We start from the raw sequence: 24,867 nt of genomic DNA, 5'->3' as shown, positions 1-24,867 counted from the left end.
GCCGCTTATGATGATCTTAAGGTCCGGGCAGGCACATATGGGAGGAGGCGATCCTTCAGGTAACCTGGCCCCAAGTCGTTAAGGGCTTTGAATGTTAACACCAGCACTTTGAATCGGGCCCGGAAATGGACTGGCAGCCAGTGCAGCTGGAAAAGTACTGGCGTAATATGAGCTCGCAGGCCAGTTCCTGTTAACAATCTTGCTGCCCTATTTTGGACCAGCTGAAGTTTCCGGACCGTTTTCAAAGGCAGCCCCACGTATAACGCATTGCAGTAATCCAGACGAGAAGTTATCAGAGCATGGATCACTGTAGCTAGGCTATCTCTGTCCAGATAAGGGCGTAGTTGGTATACCAGCCTAAGCTGATAAAAAGTGCTCCGTGCCACTGAGTTCACCTGTGCCTCAAGTGACAGTTCTGGATCCAAGAGCACCCCCAAACTACAAACCTGATCCTTTAGGGGGAGTGCAACCCCCTCCAGAACAGGTTGAATATCACCTAGCCGGGCAGATGAACCACCCACTAACAGTACCTCCGTCTTGTCTGGATTGAGTTTCAGTTTATTAGCCCTTATCCAGTCCATTACCATGCCCAGGCACTGGTTCAGAACAGCCACTGCCTCACCTGGGTTTGATGAGAAAGAGAGGTAGAGCTGGGTGTCATCCGCATATTGATGGCACCTCAGCCCACACCTCCGGATAACCTCCCCCAGCGGTTTCATGTAGATGTTAAACAGCATGGGGGATAAAATAGAGCCCTGTGGAACCCCATGGCACAATTGCCATGGCACAGAGCAATAATCTCCCAGCACCACCTTCTGGAATCGGCCATCCAAGTAGGAGCGGAACCACTGTAGTGCAGTGCCTCCAACTCCCAACCCAGACAACCTATCCAGAAGGATACCATGGTCGATGGTATCGAAAGCCGCTGAGAGGTCCAGGAGAATCAACAGGGTCGCACTCCCCCTGTCCCTCTCCCGGCAGAGGTCATCCCACAGGGCGACCAAGGCAGTTTCCGTTCCAAAACCAGGCCTGAAGCCCGATTGAAATGGATCTAGATAATCCGTTTCATTCAACAGTGCCTGGAGCTGTCCTACAACCACCCATTCAAGCACCTTGCCCAGGAAGGGGATGTTGGCCACTGGCCTATAATTGTTAACATCCTCTGGGTCCAGGTTAGGCTTTTTCAGGAGTGGTCTAATTACTGCCTCTTTTAAAGCAGCAGGCACCACTCCCTCTCTCAAGGAGGAATTTACAACCTCCTGGACCCAGCCGGACAACCCCTCCTTGTTTGATTTAATAAGCCATGAAGGGCAAGGGTCAAGCACACAAGTGGTCGATCGGACTTGGCCAAGCACCTTGTCCGCATCCTCAGGCCTCAGTAACTGAAACTCATCCAATAAAACTGGACCAGACGGTGCTCTGAACACCTCTACCAATGGAACTGCATTAATGGTGGTGTCCAATTCATGACGAATCTGAGCGACTTTATCCTCAAAGTGCCACGCAAACTTGTCACAGCGTGCTACCGAGGGTTCCACCGTCTCTCTCCCTGGCCCAGAATGTAACAGGCCACGAACCACTCGGAAAAGCTCCGCTGGACGACACTGAGAAGATGCAATGCTGGTGGAAAAGAATTGCCTCTTTGCCACCCTCACCGCCACAGAGTAGGCTCGATAGTGGGCTCTTACCTGTGTTCGGTCAGACTCAGCACAAGTTTTCCTCCACCTGCGTTCTAGCCGTCTCCCCTCTTGCTTCATTGCCCTCAGCTCAGGTGTATACCAAGGAGCTGGCCGGGCTCTGCTCAGAGGGACAGGGCGCTTGGGCGTGATCGTGTCAACCGCCCGAGTCATCTCTGCATTCCACAGAGCGACCTGGGCTTCGACAAAATGCAAGGAGGAGCATCAGCGCTGCCATTTGTGCTCCTACCAGTGGCAGCCATTTCACACACATATCCCAGAGCATTATTATATTATATTATATAATGTAGTTGCATTCTGGGTGTTTCTCAGTTAAAACAAACAGAAAGGCAGCTTGCGGCTGCTAGGGAGAGTGCTAATGGATGAGCTGATGGTGACCAGTTGGTTTCCCACCCACCTCAAATTTAACTGCACCTCCCTGAAAATGGCCAGGTAATTTCAGACATCATTTGTCTCTGAATCTCCCTGATTTCACATCCATGAAAGGGAATGAAGGGAAACATAACCATTTATGGTTCTTTATTGGGTATTACATATCAGTACAATAAGTTTTTAAGAGCACAATCCTGTGCAAGTTTATACAGTGAAAAGGCCTACAATTCCCAGCATTCCCTATCCCGCCATGCTGGCTAGGGAATGCTGGAAGCTGTAGGACTTTTCTTCATCTAAACATGCATAGGATTGCACCCTAAAAGTGCTAAGACATATGGGATGATAGGCATGTGTGTGTGTGTATGTATGTGTGTGTGTGTGTGTATATATGTGTGTGTGTGTGTGTATATATATATATATATATATATATATATGGTATTTACTGGCACTGTGTTAAATCATTTGATGTTTGAGAATAAAATACTCTTTTATTTGATGTTTGGGAAATTAAACAAAAGTACAGCAGAGTTTAATTTTAGAAAATCAAAATAAAATTGTCTCTGGAGATAGACAAAAGAAAAGGTCAATGAGAAGTTTAGTTAGGATTCAGGTGCAATGTCAGTGTACTGCTGCCTTCTGCTGCTTCATCCTCTTGGGCAAGATTGTTCATATGACCTTTTTGAATTCACCACCTTTCTCAGTGTTACCATCTGCTGAGAGTCTGAGATGTATTGGGATTCTGCAATATTAGATGCCAAGTACTCTTACTTCATAAGATTAATGGGAAAACCTGACTTCCTCCTTCCTGGGATCTTTAGCTCTGGGCTTAGTAAGCCACTTCCTTTCTTTATAGATAGGAGATAATTTAAAGGGACTTTCCTGCGCAGATTTTACTCCAGGACAGTCCCGTCTCCACCTTAAATTAAATAGTTAAGCCTTGAAATCTACAGAAGGTGGCCTTCATATATAAGTACCATAGCAAGGCCATTCGCAAAGTGTCAGTCAAAGACTTGGAAAGAGCATAGAGACTTAATTGGAGGCATCTACATTCCACCCTACCCCTCAACTAGACCAGGAATAAAAGAGTCAGGTTAGAAATAGTAAAGCATTCACCTCTACAGGAGGCCAAATGCTTTATGGCACTAGATCTGCTGATATTTAATAGCAGTTTCCAGAAAAGTCTGAGACTTGTGTACAAAAAAATTGTATATTAAGAGAAAATGCGCGCACACAAAAAATTATTAGTGAAAAAAATGTTTAAAATGCATTGTATTAGGAGAATTGTATATTAGGCAAAATTGCACACAAAAATGTATGCATTAGGAGAAATGCACACAAAAATTGTTACAAATTTTCATGTGCAATTAAAAAAACCCTCAACATTCAAGACAAATCCAACTTGAGATTGGAAAAATGAGACACTGAGAGAAACTGAAATCAACCGATTCATCCATGCCCACTCCTCTCTGTGAAAACATTCCCTGCACTTTGAAAACTAGGTGTTAGTAACATGCTAGGTTTCTATGGAGAATGATGAGGGATTCCTTAGTATCATAGTGTGGAAGCTGTACTCTGTTTCAGCTTTTATCTGTAGACTTCTGATTGCCTAATTAATGTATGCATTATCTATATTCTGTTTTCAAACTACAATGTAGACAAAATATTAAGATGCTTCTTGATGTCCCAGACAGAAAGGGAAGAAAAACAGGCTTGCGGAGAAATACTAGTTGTCCTGTACCTGTACACACAAAATGCCTCTTAAAATGCCACAAAGGCTGACCTGGGTGGAAAGTCTGAAGGCAGCTTATTAGTAATATCACCATATAGCACACCATGCTAATGATCTCTTAAATGGAGTCAAACAGAAAATAACTAATTCAGACAAGGCTATTTCTACTCCTGCCTAGCAAACTCTGTGGCTTCTTGGTGTTCAATTCTTACCTCTTTTCTCAGTCCCAATATGAAACTCTGTCTTTTTAAAAATGCTTTTAAGAGGAAACGAATATTGAAATATTCCATCTGCATCGCATTTCACCTTCTGCATTCTCACCTGTGCTGATGGCACTTTTGACAGGTAATACACATTTTAAAGAGCTTTTATTGAAAGAGACACATGTCAAGCTACTCAGAGTTTGATTTTCATTATGGTTGTCACGCTATGTTGAGGAAATAGTCTCAAAATACTAACAATAGTGTGAATTTTTTTATTATTTTCTTATTCCCCTGTCCTATGTTTAGGTGGCTACCTGTATGTAGTTGAGATCTTTATAATGCTCTTTTAAAAAATGAGCCCATTTGTCAACAGAAAGAATGTAGAGATATTTGTATTCATTTTAAAAGTCCTTTCAGGATTCTAAGCATTGCTTAAATGATCAGCATTTTGCAAATAGATGTTTGTGGCTTTTAAAAAATCATGTAATAAAGGCATAATTCTGCAATCACTGTACTTATCAAATTGGGCATAGACTGAACAAATGTAGTTACTGATTGATTGGATACATTTTTCTCTTTTACATAATTTCTCACTGTGCAGCATGCAGATGTTCACTTTTTATAATCGTTGGCTTTTGTTAGCTTTCTCCTAAGACAGAAGGAGGTAAATAAATTGAACAAAATAAACCTATTAGTATGGCTCTTGCTCCAAGTAGACTATTTTTCATACAGTTCTAAAATTAGGAAACTAAAAGGTCTATATATTAGGAACATAGGAAGCTGCCTCATATCAAGTCAGATTCATGGAACTGTTTACAGTGGGTAGCAGCAGCTCTCCAGGGGCCTGTCCTCATGGGTGATTTGCTGTGGATTGGGACCAATTGGAGGTCCTTTGTGGCACATCACTTCATGGCCTGTCTTCAGCCACTCTGGAGTTTACCTGTGGGGAAGCCGCATTTTTGCAGAGTACTTCTACTCCGTTTTCCCCTTTAATTCGGCTACCCTGCATTTCAGCTGCTCTGTGCCCATCCTTCTGCTTTAAATTCAGTTCCTAGGGGTGTGTCTTTCACCTGGCCGTGATCTCAGTAACCTAGGGCTTCCTTGACAGCTGGTGGAGGTAGGAGGAGTCCTCAGTGCTGCACACTCCCAAGCACTCTAGCCCTCTCCTCCTCTTGAGGAGAAGAGGGCTAGAGCGCTTTGGGCTCCAAGAACTATCCTGCCTCTGCCAGCTGTCAAGGGCTTCCTTGACAGTTGGCAGAGGCAGGAAGAGCCACTCACCAAGCTCTGGGGTGCCTGGCGGCTGGGTCCATCAGTGACCCACGGCTTGTAGAGATAGAGAGATTAGAGGGTGCTAAATTGCTTAGAAATAAGATAGTCAGTAACTCTATGCTCTCTAATGTGCACTTGTCCCATCCTTCCTTCCTTCCTTTTCTCCAAGTGGTATGGGGGTTTAGTAGGCCTTTTGAAAGGAGACAGAGGCCATCACACCGGGGAAAGAAAAATCCAGCCTGAGGTTGTAGTTCTAAATTCCAAGCTGTCTAGTTTGTATATTATGTAAATTGTTTGCTAATTATGCAAATCAAGCAAAGTAGAGTTGACTGCTAGTTGCTTTGTGTCTGCTTCTGGCAAGACCCCCACCTACCCCCCAAAAAGTTAGAAAAGGATCAGAGGAAGCATTTTTTTGCATACCTGTTTGCTTATGCCAGCCCAGGATGTGCTCACACTTTCTTCTTGAACAATGAGTTTGTTATGGAGAAATGTCCCAAGCTGGAGTGTCCTATGCTTCTGATTCTGTTTCTCCAGCTGAATGCATGTGCAAGGAGAAGTTCCCTTTATGGGGTTTTGAACCCATGACACTTAGATTCTTAAAAAAGCATTGTCCCTCAACTTGTAGGGGTTGGTCAATCCCTAGCCACTTTTTAAACATAAAACACTTTTTCATTTGTACACTGTACTCTGGAGCGGGGGATTAGGATCATTGTAGGGGGGAGCAGGATATTGGGTTAGAAGTGAGGTGGAAAGGGATCATGGGGGAACACATAGCATCTGGGGATAGGAGGAAGATTGAAAATTTGGTGTTGGGGGTTAGCATAAGGAGTGTGTGAAATCTAGGGTTAGGAAAGGGGGAAATCTGATACCAGTCAACAGGATCAGGTGATTTTAGAACAGGTGTCATGGCTGGACAATGGGCAGCAGTCTCAAAAGAGTTGGGAAGCAGAAACTGAGAGCCGTGATCAATCAAAGAGCAATCAGTATTCAAGGGTAACTAGGAAGCAAGACCAGAGAACAAGCCAGGAGTCAGAACCGAGAACAAGTCCCAAAACAGAACACAGGAGAGCAAGGATCAGCTAAAACAGGAAGTCCTTTATACATCCTCCCCAGAAGGATCCAATGGCCAACCTCAGTGGGTAGAATCAGTCTGGAAAGTTCTTTACTTAAGAAGGCTGTCACCTGCAGTTCAGTGAGTCACCACATAAGAGAGCGCCAAATGGGTTTTGCAGCTCCTGAGAGGGGAAGGCTTGGAGTTGGTATCCAGAGGGTTACCTCAAGTTTATCTCTGAACTAATCTTGAATATTACAGGAGGGCATGAGATTATTTTTTCTTAAAATAACTCACTTTAGAAGTCTAGGAACTAGACCATCTAGGCAGAGTATACAAGTTAGTTACTATCTCTTAGCACATAGGATCCTATCGCTGCTTGTCTTCTAAGATGAACAGAGCTCTCTGATTGACTAGGATAGTGGCCATAATGAGAGAAATGGTTCATTTTCCTTCTTTCCTACTAGCCAACTTCAATACCTCTACTCTCCCTTCTTATGGTTCTTTATCTTTAAAGCAGAGTTAGACTGCAGAAGACTTTGAATAGTAGGACACATGGCCATTCTAATGGATTCCACTTCAGAGTTTCAGCAGAACTGACTAGAACCATTCTATTCTCCACAACAACATTTCAGAACCAAGTTGGTTAGATCATAAAACCATGAGCTTTTTTATTTTGACCACTACAGGTACAACAAGGGTAGGCAGCCTTTGGGGGCTGTGGGCACATTTGACAATTTGAAAAACTGTCCTGGGCACCAGCACAAAATAGCTGCCATGGGAGGCATGGCAAAGGACTAGTAACCTGACAAAAAGACTGAGCACAAGGCGGGGGGGGGGGGCTGAGCCCCACCACACTAAACAACTCCTTTGAACCCACAGTTCTCAGCACTAGCAGAAACCTATTTCACAGCAGTCCCAGCTGGTGGTAAAAAAAGTGTTCACTAAAAAATAGTGGGAGGGATAGGACATCTTGGTGGGTGACAAGAAAGGTGTCCAGGGGTGCATCGCCATGTTGCCTATCCCTGTGCTAGAAAGACTCCTGTGGGGGTTGTCTAGCTGTGCACTGCTTGCCTCTACCAGTTGTCTCCTCCCTACCTGGTTACCAGGGGTGTACGGAACTCACCTTTCCGAGTCCACCGGGGGGTCCGCGGGGGCGGGGAGGTGATCTGTTCCTCCCCCCGGATTCCTCCCCGGTCAGCTCCACTCCATGGCAAGTCCGCAGAGCTGCCGGCCGACCCCATCCACTGCCAGACTGCCGGTCTTCAGATGCAAATGGCATCCGGCATGGCAGATGCCATTTGTGTTCCTGCCTTTTGCCATGAAAGGCTACATAAAGATTTACATAGCCTATCATGGCAAAAAGCAGGGACGTAAATGACATAGCAGACAGGCGGCACTGGGCGGCAGTGGATGGACGGCAGCAGGTAGGATCCAGCCAACGTGGATTCCCCCAGGTGTCGGAGGTGTTTTTTGTTCCGCCACGGACTCCAGGAGGCCTCATTGGAGTTTGTGGCGGAATTCTCTGCCATCCATACTGGTTACATTAATTTTACTTGCAGTATGTAGGGATGTACGAAACGACTTACCTGTTTCGTTTCGTGACATCTGCGGTGGGGGGGAGGCACTCCGTCCCTCCCCCCGAAATCCTTGCTGGCCGGCTCCACTCCACGGCAACTCCACAGAGCTGCCGGCTGGGGCCGCCCACAGCGACATCCGGCCACTGCTGGGCTGTGCAGGGACACAAATGGCGGCCACCTTTTTTGCCGTGATAGGCTACGTAAATATTTACGTAGCCTATCATGGCGAAAAAAAGGGAACGCAAATGGCGGCTATGGCGGCCACCATTTGCCTTCCCTTTTTTTCCCATGATAGGCTACGTAAATATTTATGTAGCTTATCACGGCCTCCACAGGGACGCAAATGGCATCCCTGCATTAGCCGTGACAGGCTACGTAAGTCTTTATGTAGCCTATCACGGGAAAAATTGTGGAGTGAATGGCGGCCGCAGACGTGGCCGCCATTCGCAAAACAGTGTGAACGGCACGAGGTAGGTGCTCCATTTCGCGTGCCTTTCGCGGGGTGATGGGGCGGAGGGGCTTCATTCCGCCACGGATTTCAGGGGGCCGAATGCACTGGCATTCGGCCTCACTGAGATCAGTGGTGGAATTCTCCGCCATCCCTAGCAGTATGTTGCATCTGTGCTAGGGAGATTATGGCCCTTGGGATAAGGTGAAAGAAAACCTGGATGGCTTTAGCCTGTGTATGTAAACATATTATTGTGGAGAAGGACTGTATCTGCGGTTTGGATCTCTACTTTAGTGTGAGGGAGGGAGTTCGGCCTTTTTCTCATTACATTTATAAGCCAGAATATCATACTTACAGTGCAACATGGCTAATGAAATACTTTGAGGCAATGTTTGCAAAACCCCCATCCCAAACAATGATAACTGGACTTATAAGTAAAACTAGCAAAATTCTTTTTGCAACCATTTAGGGGAAACTATAGGATGGTCACTTGTGAATCACCAAAAAATAAGACATGAATCAACAAAAAATAGAACAAAAGAGGATATCTATTTGCATAAAACTTGCATATACTAATTTATATGTATAGATGCAAATTTAGAAATAATTAATCTAATTTAAATAGAAATATAGTACCTCTCACTATAGTGTGAAAAACCTTGACTGGTGACCTCCGCGCTTTATTCTGTCATCCAGGTTCTGTTGATGGGAAATTTCTAGGCCCAGCTCTAGAAACCTTCTGATGGTTCTTATCTTTAAACTGGATTTGAACTGGACAGCCCTTCAAACAGAGGACACCTAAAAAAAAAAATGACAGTCCCCTGGCAGCCCTTTAACTAGAGGACTTAACACTGTAAAAGAGGACACATGGCCACCCTAGAAACTACCAGGAGAAATGTTTATTTTCAAGGATAATGCATTCAAAACAATAACTCATAGGCTAATTACTTTTCAAGCCATATTTTTGGCATGTTATCGCCATTTAAGAAAGTGGGATTTTTTTTGTGAGGAGGGGGCATAATTTTGCTTTGTTTCTGTGCAAATAACATTGACTGTGATGTTAGAAAGTAATCGCATTTTGGAAATTAATTCTTGGAAGCTCTTTTATAACAAATATACGGTTCTCTTGATCAATGAATTGTGCCATATATATGGATGAGCTGTCTTTATACTGAATAGTGCCGAGTATTTTTGTATTGACACACTGTAATCTCTTATCCATCATGTCTTTTGCTTGTTTTCTTTGGAGCTACTAACCTGACTTTCCTATAATCTCCCCCCAGTAGGTTTCTTGTTTCTATGATCATTTTCAAGGGCATCTAGTTTTTGCAGCCTTTGGCTTCTAAATGCTTCCATCTCTCTTATTTACCTTTTTGATTTTGGGGAGATTTAAAAGAACTGCCTGCAGATTTCAGCTGTTTTATTAATGGCACCAGATGTGCAAATTCAAGCTATGCTGTTCTTAATCTACCAAGATATTAGCGTAAATATTTAAATACCTCTCACGCCTTTATTTATTTTCTTGCCATATCTCAGTGCTAAGAAAAGGAGCAATTATGCAAATGAGGAAAGAAAGTAAAGAGATTACTATGCCAGAGGGCACAAAGGGAGCTTGTAAAATTCAGGTTCTGCCTAACACAATCCAAGGCTGTTTGCTTTATTAATTTTCTTTTGGTGGTGGCTTCTTCCCTGGCTTTGAAAAACCTTTGAAATTATGCCATATGTGTGCCTGGTGTGGCAATATCTTTTTTATGACCTATATTAATCCAGCCCACAAGAATAAATAAGCCTACAAAAGTGAGTAGCATGGAATTATTCTTATTACTATTATTACTTTTAGCGAGCCTGCTAAGAGCTGCCTTGGAGCAAGCCTGAAAAGTCTTGAAAATACAAGCTTACCAGCTATTTAGCAGGCTAGTTTTGTTTTTTTTTAAAGCCTACTACCAAATGGTCTGTTCCTCCCCCAGCAGCCCACTGTATTTTCATGCTGGCCATGGAGAATTAAAAACTAAGTGTGCTGATGGAGGAGGGACAGAGTGATCCATCCCTCTAATCCCATACAATTCCACTGAATTTCCATGCTGATCACGGAGAATGGAAACCAAATGGGCTAGTGGAGGAGGGATGCAGTGATCTGTCCCTCCTCCATGAGCTTGAACATTTCCATACAATTCTCTAGGCGGTATCCAGCACTGGCAATCTGCCAGCCCTAAACATGTTATGCCAGCAAGAAGACTGCTAGTGTGACAGGACGTTAGCTCTTGCTAGCACAACTAGGGATGTACGAAAATCACTTACCTTTCGGGGATTATGCTGATGGTGCGGGGGGAGGCGTTCCATCCCTCCCCCCGGAATCCTCGCCGGGGGGGAGGCGCTCCATTCCTCCCCCCCCCCGGAATCCTGGCCGGCCGGCTGTGCTCCGCAGCGATTCTGTGGAGCTGCCGGCCGGCTCCACCAGCAGCTGGACATCCGGTCGCTGGCTAGCAGGGACGCAAATGGCGGCGGCTGTAGCCGCCGCCGTTTGTGTCCCTGCAGTCAGCCGTGATAGGCGATGTAAATGTTTACGTAGCCTATCACGGCTGATTAAAAAAAACCAAACACACACGTGTATACACAAATGGCAGCGCCCATGGGCGTTGCCATTTGCGTTCCTTATTTTGGCACGTCTTAGTCTACGTAAACATTTATGTAGACTAAGACAGCGAAAATAAGGGGAACGCAAATAGCGTAGCGTCTACGCTATTTGCGTTCCCCTTATTTTCTCTGTCTTAGTCTACGTAAATGTTTACGTAGACTAAGACGTGCCAAAATAAGGAACGCAAATGGCGGCGCCCATGGGCACCGCCATTTGTGTATGCGCGTTTTTGTGTGTTTTTTTTAATCAGCCGTGATAGGCTACGTAAATCTTTACGTAGCCTATGACTTTTTTTTTTTAAACTTGGAAATGGTGGCGGTGGCAGCCGGTCTTCCGAGCCGCCGCCAAGCCGCTGCCGGAGCCACCAGGAAGATCTGCCCCAGGTAAGTCCCGTCCCGGGGGGGTGGCGGGGGGGTGGCGGGCCGTTCCACCACCGATTTCGGGAGGCCGAATGCACTGGCATTTGGCCTCCCCGAGATCCGTGGCGGAACTTCTGTACATCCCTAAGCACAGCCCAAGAAACTAGCTGGGACCGCTACTGCTGGAATGGGACAAGTCAGAGGCACTCCCTTCTACGAGCTCCACTGACTTGTCCCATTCTGGAAGTTGTAGTTTCTGCATGAGCAGCACTGGATGCGGCCCCTTGTCACCTATGGTGACCAGGCAAGTTGTTAAATACAAGGATGTCTTAATTCCTATTTGGGAGGTAGCTGGAATCCAAATCACCACATGCAGTGTTCCACTTGTAGTTGCATATATGGCTTCTCAATTCCCTCTTTCTAGCAACAGCCTCTCATCCCACCACCCCAAGTACACTGAAGTCATGGGACCTCTGGAGCCAAGTCTCACGAGGAACAAGGGATTGCCACTGGAAGGAAAAATTGCATCTTCCCCCGCCTCTTTTTGCATACATGGAAGTGCTTTCTGCCCTCATGGGGGTGGGTGACTAGGGGTTGGATCCCAGGTTTATAGGACCCTGTGATTATCCTCAAAAACATTCTCATTTTGAACATTTGAACTGAACATTCTTCAGTTACACACAGACTGTGCCTGCTGGAAGTGCGCTATAAACCAGTCAGAATAAACTCCTGCAAGAAGCTCTACTCAGTCATTAACAGGTGATACAGGGAGTCAAGAAAAGGAAAGAAAGAGGCAGGAAAGGGAATCGTTCACTCTCATTCATTGACTGGATTACAGACCTTGGATGTTTTGGCTTGCCTTTCACTTTCTGTGGAGGAAACCTCCCCCCTGCCCCCTGTAAATAATATACTCAGGCTAACTAAGGAAGGTTTGTCTTCATATTGCTTTAAAGCAGAAATGTGGGGAACAGAAGTGTTAACCTAGCATTTAAATGGGGTGTTTTCTTAAATGTAGATTTAATTTGGCAATCTGATATTAATATCTTCAATGCAATGGTTCTCTGAAGAAGTGCCTGAGCATCCATATGAAGAATCCATCAAAGAAAATATTTACTCAACAACTATTTTATTGATTTGGGCTGCAGCTTAGTTTAGTTTTTATGATGGATTTTTCAATTAACCTGGGGGGGGGGGACATGTTTATGTAGTCTGTTTATGTGGAAAGCATGATGGAAAAGTCATCATTACACATAGTGTAGCTGTTTACAAAAATGACTTTGTCTGGTCTGCATTCCAGCAGTAGACAAATCAGTATTGTCATCAAGCTTTTAAATGTTTTTTTTTATTTTTCTTAGTACACAATTGCATTTTATAGTTTTAAGTTTTGCTTTGTGAATCACCTAGAGAGCTTCATCTATTGGGAGTATAGATGTGTAATAAATAAATAATACCAATTAAATTACAGGAGTAAATTGTATCACTCAAATGATAGTGAAGTCAATAGGAGTAGCTACTCAGAATACCTATGTTTTAAGAGGGAGGTAGACAGGAATGCCACCTGTAAGTGGCCAATGAGCTGAAATGTTACAATTTTTCAGAAGTTCTAAACTCAGTGCATTATTTATTATTAGACTTATCTGCCACCCTTCAAGTACTGGTATGCCCATAGTGGGTAATTGTCACTTTTTCAAAAAATCAATACTTATTAAATCTGTTTTGTTTTTCTTTGGGGTAGTTTTTTGGTCTATTTGCCTGCAAAATTGAAGTTGTGTACATTACAGTAATACATTTAAATATTTGATTCTAAGCTATTCAAAATACCTTTCAATTTAAAACAAAATTTTCTGAGTTTTGTTTTGTTTAAAAATGTCATTGCCCATCCAGATGTCACTGACTCTGTTCTAACAATTTTCAGTATCATATTCAGTGGTGGTAACATTTTCCCCCCCTTAATACCTGTCATTTTACTGAAAGTGACATTCTGAAAGTTGATTCTGGGCATATATTGTTGAATTCAAATGTTTGCGTCTGATGTCTTGAGCAGAGAATGAGGTTGACAATAATCAATCATATCTAATTAGCTGGTGACACATTGTGTTTACAGTAATTAAACAAGCCATTACTGCTTACTTTCTCATGATTAAGATCACACAGATTGAGAACCAGCTGTTAATCACTCCTGTTCCAAGGCTAATGTCATTAACAGAAAATGCCTACATTATAACCCAGGGCTATTTTTAACAAGGCTTTTCATTGAGAGACTCCATATAAGTAATAAATGGGGCACATTCTATCTATGTATAGTGGATGTGTGTTGGAGCGCTCACCACCTTGCTTGTGTGTTTGGGAAAATAAAATGTAGAGCATTGCTTTTTAGTTGGAAAGTGGAAAGACGGACTGCACTCCTTCAGCAACATAGTTTCGTTTCAGTTTTATGACATCTAGGCTAGTTTTTTAAACAGTGTTGTTTGGTGCGATTTGGCATGAGGTCTTATTTGTTAGAATCATTGGTTCATTCCAAGGACCCTTTGCTGACTTGTAGTTCTCCTGAAGATGGCCGTACAGTTATATGCTGGAAAGTTATATGTCAGAAATACATAGCTATCTCGATTAAGGACTTAGGGCGCAATCCTAAGTAGATAGGATCCTCCAAGCTCAGAGGCGACCACCTATACAAAGGAAGGCAGGAGAGGCATGGGGGGATCGTTCCCTCCATGCCTCTCCTGTTTATTCTTTGCTCTTTTTGCTAGACAGCCGTTTCTGGCTGTCTAGCGGGGGGGGGGGGGGCGACCAGGAGAGGAAGCTGCCATACGACACATAGGAAGTGTTGTACATGCAGCTCCGCTCTCCCCATCCCAGAACACCTCCAGCCCCACCCCGTCACAGTCGCTCTGCGCCCGCCTTCTGAGTGTGGAGGATGGGGCTTCTCCATGCTGCCTCGGTGGCAGCGCAGACGAAGGGGGAGGTCGGTTCCCGGAAAAGAGCATATTCTGTGGCCCTCTAGACAGTGTCTAGAGGCCATAGGATTGCTCTCTAAAAGAGTTTTATACTTCCAATATCACACATCTAAGATCTATTTGACTGCATATGCCTCAGGACTGGAAAACAGAAGATTCTGACCCCTATGAGACATAACATTATCCATTGTCAAGTATTAAGACAGAATGCTTTTTCTCATTTGAGCTGAATTTTGTTGTGTGTTTAATTTATAATTAGAATATGAAGATGGTATATGAAGAATTTTTAAGGCAGCAATCCTATTCACCTTTACATGGAAGTAAATCTCATTTACTTAGTGGAACTTACTTCTGAGTAGTCGTACATAGGCTTGCACTATTCCTTTTGTTGGCAGTATGCTTTTCCCTCTCATTTCTCAGTTTGAAAAGAGCAAAAAGCATGCAAAAACACACACACGGTCACTTTGATGTCTGGAGATATCTAAAGTTACTTTAATTTTTGTTCTGTTGCTATGATCTATGGTATTTAAATAGTTTTCTAATGGATATTAATAAACAGTATTTAAAAATTACTGTATTATATAGAATTGTGTGGTTAAACTTGTATTATATGTGTTATCAGAATATATCTCAATAGTCAAGTTAAGATAACCAATTAATTACTCTTTCTTTCAAATGGTGCCACTAATTTATTGGGGGGGGGGGAATCTTCATAAGGACTACAGTTACAGCATAATAGACTTTCTGCAGCCTCTATCAGCATGATAACTTGCAACGGGAACAATCAGGGGTTTAGGACCAGCCAATGCACAATTTCCAAGCCCTGATTCAGCTGTAATTACCTCACTGGATAGTTGAAATTGCAGATATGGGTGTATTAAGAAGCTTACTTAATGCTTAGCGTGGGGCAAGGGAAGTTCCAAATTAATTTCAGACTGGGGAATCCTCATCAGTGAGACTAAAGTTACTGACTATAACGAAAGCTGTTCCCTGTGGCTGCTGGTGGCTAATCTGGCTGGTGGGACAGAGGGCAGCAGAAGTGGACCCGAGGGGTCAGCAGAAGCAGAACAGTCTTTTGAATCCCCAGCAGCCAGAAAGCCATACCACAGAAAGAGGAAACTGAGGTACATGTCCTTTAAGATCATGAATGCAAAGAGGCGGGGAATTCACAGAGCTACACAAAAGCACCCCTTTGGACCCACATTCTCCGATTCCATGAACAACTCCCATTGAACAAAGAATCAAGTGACTTTAATCTCATGACTGAAAAAGAGGTGGGAGAATCTATACAGCCACCCATGATGATGGTGATGATGGAACTCAGGAGCAACCCATTGCAAAAGGGGAGGCAGCATCATCACCATCATTATCATCATCATCCCAGAGCCACACAGAAAAGAATCTGAAATGCTGGTAAGCATGCCTGCAAACTTCTGAGCATCCAAAAATACATGTCTGTACATGAGCATACCCACAGCCACTCCTTCTCCAGAACTCCATTTGGGAGGGTTTTATTCCCTTTAGCCCCTCCCCCTTGGGGGGGGATGAATTTGGGAAGAAAAGTAGCTGGGTAGGAAGGTATAACCCCCCTACTCATGCACAATAGTCCTCACAAACTTACATTAGAGTAATACAAAGTTTTAGGTTCACCCAGCCAAATTCAAACAATCCAAACAAACTTTGGGGAGGTAAGGGAACACAACCCACAGAGCAAAGTACAGCATACACAGCAACACACCACCATGCTCCATTGATCACACAAGCAGCAGAGCAAACACTCTGCATACTAGATACTACCCACTGTCACAACCTGGCTGCGTGGGAAGGCACTTGCTAAAACGTTGCAGGTGCCTTTTCAAGCCATCATTTCTTTGTACCTTTGTAGGTCTGGTGAGCTGGAGCTGGAGCCGCCAATGGGAGCCCTAAATGGAGTTTGTTTGTTTGTTTGTTTGTTTTATTTCTATACCGCCCAATAGCCGAAGGTCTCTGGGCGGTTCACAAAAATTAAAGCCAAACGGCACAAATGGAGTTGTTATCCCAGCGAAGGCTCAGGGGACGCAGGGAGATTTGTATCCACCCAGTCAGTTCCTTACCTTTCCTAGTCATCTGTTGTGTCACAACACACATCTCCCTTCATCTAAGTAGATCCCTGATGGTAACGCCGTTCACACACCAGATTAGCATTCTTCCACCAGGCCAGCTCTCAATGTCTTTCTGGGTTCAGCTATGTGTGGGTTGGGACAGAGAGAGGAGAGTCTGAGGTGCCAGCAGGTCCAGGTTTGTGAGTGTGGTTGTCAGGGAGCCTAAATGAGGTGTGCTTGGTGCTGGGCAAATAAAGCTGTTCAGTTGTGATATAGGGTCTTCAGTGTCTCCCGTTGTGCCAGAGGCCTCTGCAGGGTCCCATACCTCTTTTTTGAATGAGGTCTTTCCCCCTGCACCCACATTGGGGTGGGGGATGAGTTCACAGTAGCAGTCATAACATCATTTCCATTGGACATCCAGTTGGAAATTAAGAAGGATGCCACCAGGCTGCCTGAGCAGTCCTGCCCAGCTAGGGGATGTGCAACGCTGGGTATTCAGTTCCATTTAAGGCTGACAAGATTTTGCAGTGATTCCATTCCAATAAGTGGTGGTGGACTGTAGCAGATTTTTTTCCCCAGTTCCAGAAATGTTCAATTATTTTGCACACATTAAATAGACACCGAGGGGGGGGGGGGTTCTGTACAAATAGGGTCTTTTTTAATTATTAGTTTTTGGGTACACACCTCCACAATGAACTCAAAAGCTGCAATCCAATTTGTAATCCAATTTGGAGTTTGTATTTATTCATTCACTCCTTCAAAACACTTTTCAATTACAAATTTCCAAGGAGGGTTACAATAGGTTGGTAGTACTGTGCAAATTAAATCTTCGTCTTTTACAGTAGCTTCTATTGATTTTAATGGAGCTTAATTCCAAATTTGAGATTGCAGCCTTTTATTGGGGTGAACTTGTCAATCAACTTCATGGTCCTGTCCACTCTAAAACCAACTGAAAGCTGGGACTTTCAAGATTTCACCTAAAAGTATAGCCTTTCTGCCTTTGACCCATATGCAATAGACACTGTGTTATCAGATCTTGTTTCCTGGGTGCATGGTGCAACTGAAGTGAATTCTGCAGCTTGTGTTCAGTTGTTGGCAAACTTTGACTATTTTATACATTTGAATTGAAATGTGTTTAGCATGTTCACCTTTTCAAGAGAATGGAAAAAGATTCACTGAGTGAAGCTATGTGTGCTATTAATGATTGATTTTATTATTATGATTGTGTGATCTTTCTGTTCTGGTATGACTATACTTAAGTATTGATCTGCCCCGTGTGTCATAGTCTGTGGCTAGAGAAGCAGTTCTGAATTTTTGTGCTTCCTGCCTGTTTCTGAGATCACACAAACTAATACTTTTTCCATTTTTCACAGTGCATATTCTAAGAGAGAAGGACTAGTTTTGCAGCTGATTCTGTTCCCTTCCATTTTAAAGAAAACTGCTGCATTTTCAGAGAGAACTGATCTTTGGCTAGAAAAATGTTTACTTCCGAAACTATGAAATGTTTTATAAAATGCTCTAAATGTATGGGAATGTGTCCCCCATCTTTTTGTAATATATAAAAGTGGTTGCTTTTTATAGTTCCAATAGTGGCCAAGCCCCACTTTTTCCTTCACTCCATTTGACAGTCTGTATTGTTATTATTTTCCTGCTGCTTCTGTATGTTGTCTCTTGACACTTTTACTTGTGATTGATGAAGTGACAGATAAAAACAAGCACTTCATCAGCTGTCTTTTGGTTTAGTTAGTATCTTTTTTTTTTAACAAAATAAATGAAAGCGAAGAGGATCTAAAGAGCCTCTTGTTGAGGGTGAAAGTGGAGAGTGCAAAAGCTGGTTTGAAATTCAACATTAACAAAACTAAGATCATGGCATCTGGCCCCATCACTTCCTGGCATATAGAAGGGGAAGAAATGGAAGCAGTGACAGATTTTATTTTCTTGGGCGCCAAGTTCACCACAGACAGTGACTGTAGCCATGAAAATGAAAGACGCTTGCTCCTTGGGAGGAAAGCTATGGCACACATAGACAGCATAGTAAGAAGCAGAGACATCACCTTGCCGACAAAGGTCCGTATAATCAAAGCTGTGGTTTTCCCCGTAGCAACATATGGCTGTGAGAGCTGGACTATAAGGAAGGCTGAGTGCCGAAGAATCGATGCCTTCAAACTGTGGTGCTGGAGAAGACTCTTACGAGTCCCTTGGCCTGCAAGGAGGTCAAATCAGTCAATCCTAAAGGAAATCAACCCTGAGTGCTCATTGGAAGGACAGATACTGAAGCTGAAGCTCAAATATTTTGGCCACCTAATGTGAAGAGAAAACTAACTGGAAAAGACCCTGATGCTGGGAAAGACTGAAGGCAAAAGGAGAAGGGGATGGCAGAGGATGAGATGGCTAGATAGCATTAGAGATGTACGAAACTCCCCTTACCTGGCTCTGCTGGATTCCACTAGGGGGGGAGGCGCTTCGTCCCTCTCCCCGGAATCCTGGCCGGTCGGCTCCGGTCCGCGGGGATTCCGTTGAGCCTCCGGCCAGCTCCTCCAGCAGCTGGACATTCGGCCGCTGGCTAGCAGGGATGCAAATGGTGGCAGCCGTAGCTGCCGCCTTTTGCATCCCTGTAGTCAGCTGTGATAGGCTACGTAAAGACTTATGTAGCCTATCACGTCTGGCTTAAAAAACAAAACACGCATACGCAAATGGCGGCGGCTACAGCCGCCGCCATTTGCGTTCTTTATTTTTGGCCGTCTTACTCTACGTAAATATTTACATAGACTAAGATGGCCAAAACTAAGGAACGCAAATGGAGGTGGCCGTAGCCGCCGCCATTTGCGTATGCGTTTTTTTTTAAGCCAGACGTGATAGGCTATGTAAGTCTTTACGTAGCCTATCACGTCTTGTAAAAAAAAAAAAAACCAAACCAACAAGACTGCAAATGGCAGCGGCAGCAGCCGGTCGGAAGACCAGCCGCCGCCAGAGCCGCCGCCACCCGGAAGATCCGCCCCAGGTAAGTCTCATCCCGGGGGGCGGGGGGTGGCAGGCCGTTCCGCCACAGATTTTGGGGGGCCGAATGCACTGGCATTCGGCCTCACCAAGATCCGTGGCGGAATTCTCTGCCATCCCTAGGTAGCATCACTGATGCAATGAATATGGACTTGAGCACACTCCGGGAGAGAGCGCAGGACAGGAAGGCCTGGAGTGCTATGGTCCATGGGGTCACGAACAGTCGGACACGACTTAACGACTGAACAACAACAAAGTGAAACAAACCAGATAATGTTTATATATATATATAAAAGGGAATGATTCTGTGTAAATTAGTTGATTTATAAAATAAAAGTATTATCTATTCAGTCCTGGTTTGACTAGTTGGAAAAGTTTCAGATAAGTACTTGTGTCTCAACTTTTAATCTGGATATTTTGGGTATTGTTGTCTTTTGAATTGTGTTTTGAATTTATTTGTTTTTGCCTTACGTTTTAAGCAAGCTTTTGTTTTTAATCTGGATTTTATCGTTAACTGCATTGAGTACTATTTTTTCCCGGAAAGGTGGGATATAAATAACATTAATAAATAAAATGAATAAAGTATCTTTTCCCAGTGTTTCACGCTACATGAGAGAATATTTACTTTGATTGTAGATAGGGATGGTCGTCAAGGGGAAATCCTGTTCATGTTTGTCTTGATGTATCCCCCCCCAGTGCCCCCAGTTCAGCAAGCATTTGCAAGCCAAGCAGCAGATCAGTTCCTGAAACTTGGGAACGTTCCCACTTTTAAAAAAATCTGCAAGTCACGATTTGCACAAAATTGCGGACATGAATATTTACAGAAATCATGACTTGCGCAAAATCATGGCCATAAATAGTTCAATTTCATACAAATTATGCTATTTACAGCTGTAATTTTGCACAAATCACGATTTCCATAGATATTTATACCTGTGTTTTTGCACAAATTGTGACTTGCACAAATTTTTAAAAAGTGGAAAACCACAAGCTTGCCCAAATCGGCATGTATCAAGTTGGGCCAGCTCAGGGATCTGTGAGCCAGAGTCCGGGGGGCGAAGTTGGTGCAAACTCATTGATCTCTACCCCCAATCATATTCCTCCAATATCCCTAATTGTAGAAGTTCTTTAAATATCAATATCATGCCAATCCTATTGAACCTTGCAAAGAGGCCAGTAGAGCAGAAGATCAATTATGTTTCTTTTTTTGTTGTTCAGTCGTTCAGTCGTGTCCGACTGTTTGTGACCCCATGGACCACAGTACGCCAGGCCTTCCTGTCCTCTGCTCTCTCTCGGAGCGTGCTCAAGTCCATATTCATTGCATCAGTGATGCTATCTAGCCATCTCATCCTCTGCCGTCACTTTCTCCTTTTGCCAATTATGTTTCTAGTACTGGCCAAAAGAAGTGTGTTATCTTCTTGGGTCACTGCTGAGAAAAATTCCAGTATCTCTTGGCACAGCAGCACCTTTTCTTGGGGGAAGCCCAAATGCCATGCAAGAGTGCTGCATTTTAGTGGGAGAGGGCATTCAAGCCATTTGCCTTGTGTCACTTTCTAAGTTCCCATAATCCTCTAGCATTGGCACAGTACTGCATCAGCACTGTTCTGTTGCAGGGGGATGGGGAGAGTTTTTTTAAGAGGCAAGGTTGGAAGAACTCGACAAACATGCCTGGGACAGGATGAACTTTACTTGCAATACAAGACTTTGCAAATGTGCAAGAGCTAAACTGCTTGATAGCATTAGGCAATCCATGAAGATTGGTATAGAATATTACTTGGATATTTCTGATATATCTCCTTGCTACTTCTTAACACACAAGAAGTATAAACAGATGAGGGAAAATCATTATTATGAACACATAAGACATGCATTATAAATTTATCTTTATCAGATGTATTTTTTAAAAGATATCTGACATCTTTGATCTCTGTTTTTTATTGCCTTGGTTCTACAGACAAAAACTGGAATTGCATTGTTATATGATGAAATATCCGAAAACGCCTATGAAATCCGACTGAGGCTTACAAAAGAGGTACTAACAATTCAAAAACAAGATGTCATCTGTGTTAGTGGAAGTGATCACAGTGCAAATGTAAGTGCTTCTATAACTTTGTGCTCCCAACCGTATGTTTTTTCTGTCTTGCAAAATTACCTGAAAGTATGCTATTCTAAACAGGTAATATCAAAATTATGTCACAGAGTACAAATTCCATGCCAAAGACAACAAATACTAAAGGTTTTCAAAAGAGTAACAACTTGTACTTCCCCTAAAGCTTCATTTCTTTTTATAGTTTTATATGATCTAAATCAAGTGAAACTACAAAGAGTAATAAATGTTAGTATGTAAGAACTGGGAATGCCATTTATCTTTACCAATCTTTAGCGGTGTTTACCTAAATGTAAGAAAGTGATTTGGTCCCACTGAAATACTCTGAGGAGGAGAATACACATAATATTCCTTCCTGAATCATCTTTTTGTCTGAGTATCAAATATGGATACTCCCATGCCTGTTAAGCTTCTCATATTCCCGTGCGACTTAAATGGTAGTACTGTGTTTTCTTTTCCAAATGCCACTTAGGGATGGCCATCACAGAGACATCCGGCTCTTTTAAGGCTCATTGGATTTTCCCAGAGCCTGGCTCAGCTTGCATTAGCAAGCCAAGCCATGGGCTTTTTCCCAAAATCCGGGAACTTAATCAGGATTTTTTTCTAAAATTCCCATTTCCCCAATATGGTGCCTGTGAGTGCCATTTGCACAAATTAGATCCCTCACCTGGCACCCTGGGTACCATTTGCACAAATTAGATCCCTCACCTGGCACCCCGGGTACCATTTGCACAAATTTTGGCCACATATTGTGCAAATTTGCATAATTTGTGAAAATTATGGCTGTAATTTGCACAAATTGTGCAAATGTACACAGTTTGCAGCTGTAAGTTGTGCAAATGTTTTTTCATGCCAGAACCCCCAGAAATGTTGCCAGGTGGCCCAAGTCGTGCACCAAGTGAGGCCAGTTGGCAGAAGACAAAATGGAGTCCAGGGGGGCAAGCTGACGAAAGTTTGTTGAGCTCCACCCCACAATCGGATTCCTCTAACATCCCTAATACCAGTGAATATGTCTTTAGACATGTTCTCTAACTATGTATCATTGTATTTCTATATCATATGGAGGTATCTTCATACAGATGGAAAAAAAACTTCCTGAGGTTTATTTAAGAATCAGAAAAGGACAAGGGGTTGTATCCCATTTAGCCCTACTTAGAGTAGACCCACTGAAATGAATGGGGCTTGAGTCAGACTAACATTGGAGATAACCCATTGAATACAACCCATGGTGCATGGAGAGGTTAACCCTCCTTCTAAAGACATTCTCCTGAATGTTCCGCTTTTTGAGGGGTGGTTGTGTTGTTTGTTTTTAAAGAGTCTCTAGCCCCTTTTTCTTACGGATATAGAAACTAAAAAAAACATACAGGCAGTATTCTACCTAATTCCTCTGTATGGCGTAATCTGTTCCCATCTACCTGTGTTCTGGCTAGCTGAATACAAAGGCACTGGAGATAACTGGCAAGCACTTGGATGTTTCCTATGGGTATTGTTATTAACTCTATATTAAAATTACTAAATTAACAGTGCAACCCTGTACCCACCTACCTGGGAGTAACTCCCATTTAACTCAGTGGGACTAATTTCTGAGTAGATATGCATATGATTGTACTGTAAATTGTTTTGATGTAAACATGTTAGACTATTTGTATATCGGCTGGCCTATATTAACCTGTTTCCCCCACCTCCATCTGCCACCACCATGCCCTGAAAGCCAAGATATCAGCCCTACACCCAGGTTATACCACGTACAGCATAATATTGTGTTCATGTTTACTGGAATAAATATACAAGATGAGAGACGATGCTCTCGGTCCAGTGATCAGGTTGGCCACATGTTTGGGCTTTTCAGATGTAGAACAGCTGTTCTAACTATGCAACCACATATTAGATGCCTATTACTGAATACAAACGAGGGCCAGTCCAGAAATGAATGCATAAACCTGTTCTGGAATGCCATTGCATGTAAGGAAAACAAACAAACCTGTGCAGATGGGGAGGCAAATGGGTGTTTGTTCACCCCTGCTATCAGTTGTGACTGTGAGTGTGCCTCTGGACTGAGATGTGAATGCATATGCACATCCGATTACGAAGCATTGTTATCAGTTGCACACCCTGCTTTTGTGCACAGCTCTTTCTGGAATGAGATCGATAAAGAAGGCACTGAGGGTCCATGATCATCCCATTCCTCGCTGACAAAAGGTTTGAGTCTGCAAACACCCATTAAAGCTTGAGCTTTTTGTTAGTGTGCAACATGAATACTCACTAAAAGCTTGGAGGGTGTTCATTCTTTCTCTGCCTCAAGCCCAAATAACTCACCTCTGGGGCATGGCAGGGGAAGGTGGAGGAGATGGGTGTGTCCTCTTTTCAAGAGGACAGTTCTCTATATGAAGGCTGCAAGAGGACCATCCTCTGTTTGAAGGTGTCCTCTGTCTGAAGGGCTGTCCTGTCCAAGTCTGGTTTAAAGATAAAGGATCATAAGGGGGGAGAACAGGGGCCCTGAAATTGTCCATCAACAGTTAGCACCTGGACAGCAAACTGAACAGGCAGGCACAGAGGTCACCAGGTCCCACTATGAAATTGTATTTCTATTTACATTATAACAGTCATCTCTAAATTTGCATCTGGGCATGTGAATTAGCATGTGCAGATTTTATGCAAACCTCGATTGCCTTCTTTTTTGGCAATTCGTAAGGGGCCACCCTAAGGTGGGTGTTCCCCAGGCCCTGGCTGAGCATTTTCTCCTGTCAGGAAGTAGGGCTGTGATAAGTAGTCGCAGTCCCCGGTGGGAAAAGACCCACCACTGACTTTCCCTTTCCTGCCCCAATGTATGTTGCTGGGTGTGATGTTGGGAAAGAGAAACAGGGAGGTGGCATTGGCAGTCACAGGATCTAGGCTCGCCTTTCCAGCCTGGTGCCCTCCAGATAAGTTGGACTACAACTCCCAGGATTCCTGACCATTGGCTATGCTGGCTGGGGCTGATGGGAGTTGAAGTCCACAACATGTGGAGGGCACCAGGTTGGGGACGACTGAGCTAGACTAACACAGGCCCTGCTCACAAGCAACCCTGTACTCGCCTTGAACCTGCAAGCAAGCGTTGGCGCTGCTCAATTGTGCAAGCGCTCTTACTCAAATGCTTGCAAGACCCCAAGTAGGCACAGCCCACTTGTAGATTTTAAAGATCTTGAAACTAAATGTAAAAGCGAGTGCCTTGGGAAGATGATGCCACCTTTTAAACGTTTCAGCAGGGAGCCAAGGACTGATTCACACCTTGAACTTTTGACAGAACAAATATGTATACAACTTTTGTTTAATGTCATCTGGGAATGCTGCGCTGCGTGTTTCCACTGCACAACTCTTTTATTTCTCATTTACCTGTTTCAGA

At 43.6% G+C, this 24,867-nt stretch overlaps 1 protein-coding gene across 6 annotated transcripts in view; it reads left to right on the top strand.

Moving 5' to 3' along the window:
* Positions 1 to 24,867, top strand: part of SNTG2 (syntrophin gamma 2) — a 418,988-nt gene that overhangs the window by 161,518 nt on the left and 232,603 nt on the right. For 5 of the 6 annotated variants that reach the window (XM_084826732.1, XM_084826734.1, XM_084826737.1 and 2 more), the window contains one exon: positions 21,333 to 21,470. In XM_084826732.1, the coding sequence (XP_084682858.1) occupies positions 21,333 to 21,470 (138 nt within the window). The remainder of the gene's footprint in view (positions 1 to 21,332; positions 21,471 to 24,867) is intronic. The other variant, XM_084826733.1, reaches the window with a different exon arrangement.

Source organism: Heloderma suspectum, chromosome 1, assembly GCF_057233095.1.
Source record: "Heloderma suspectum isolate Gila_16-S chromosome 1, 16-S_ref, whole genome shotgun sequence".
NCBI lineage: Eukaryota > Metazoa > Chordata > Lepidosauria > Squamata > Helodermatidae > Heloderma > Heloderma suspectum.
This window is presented reverse-complemented; position numbering and strand designations above follow the sequence as displayed.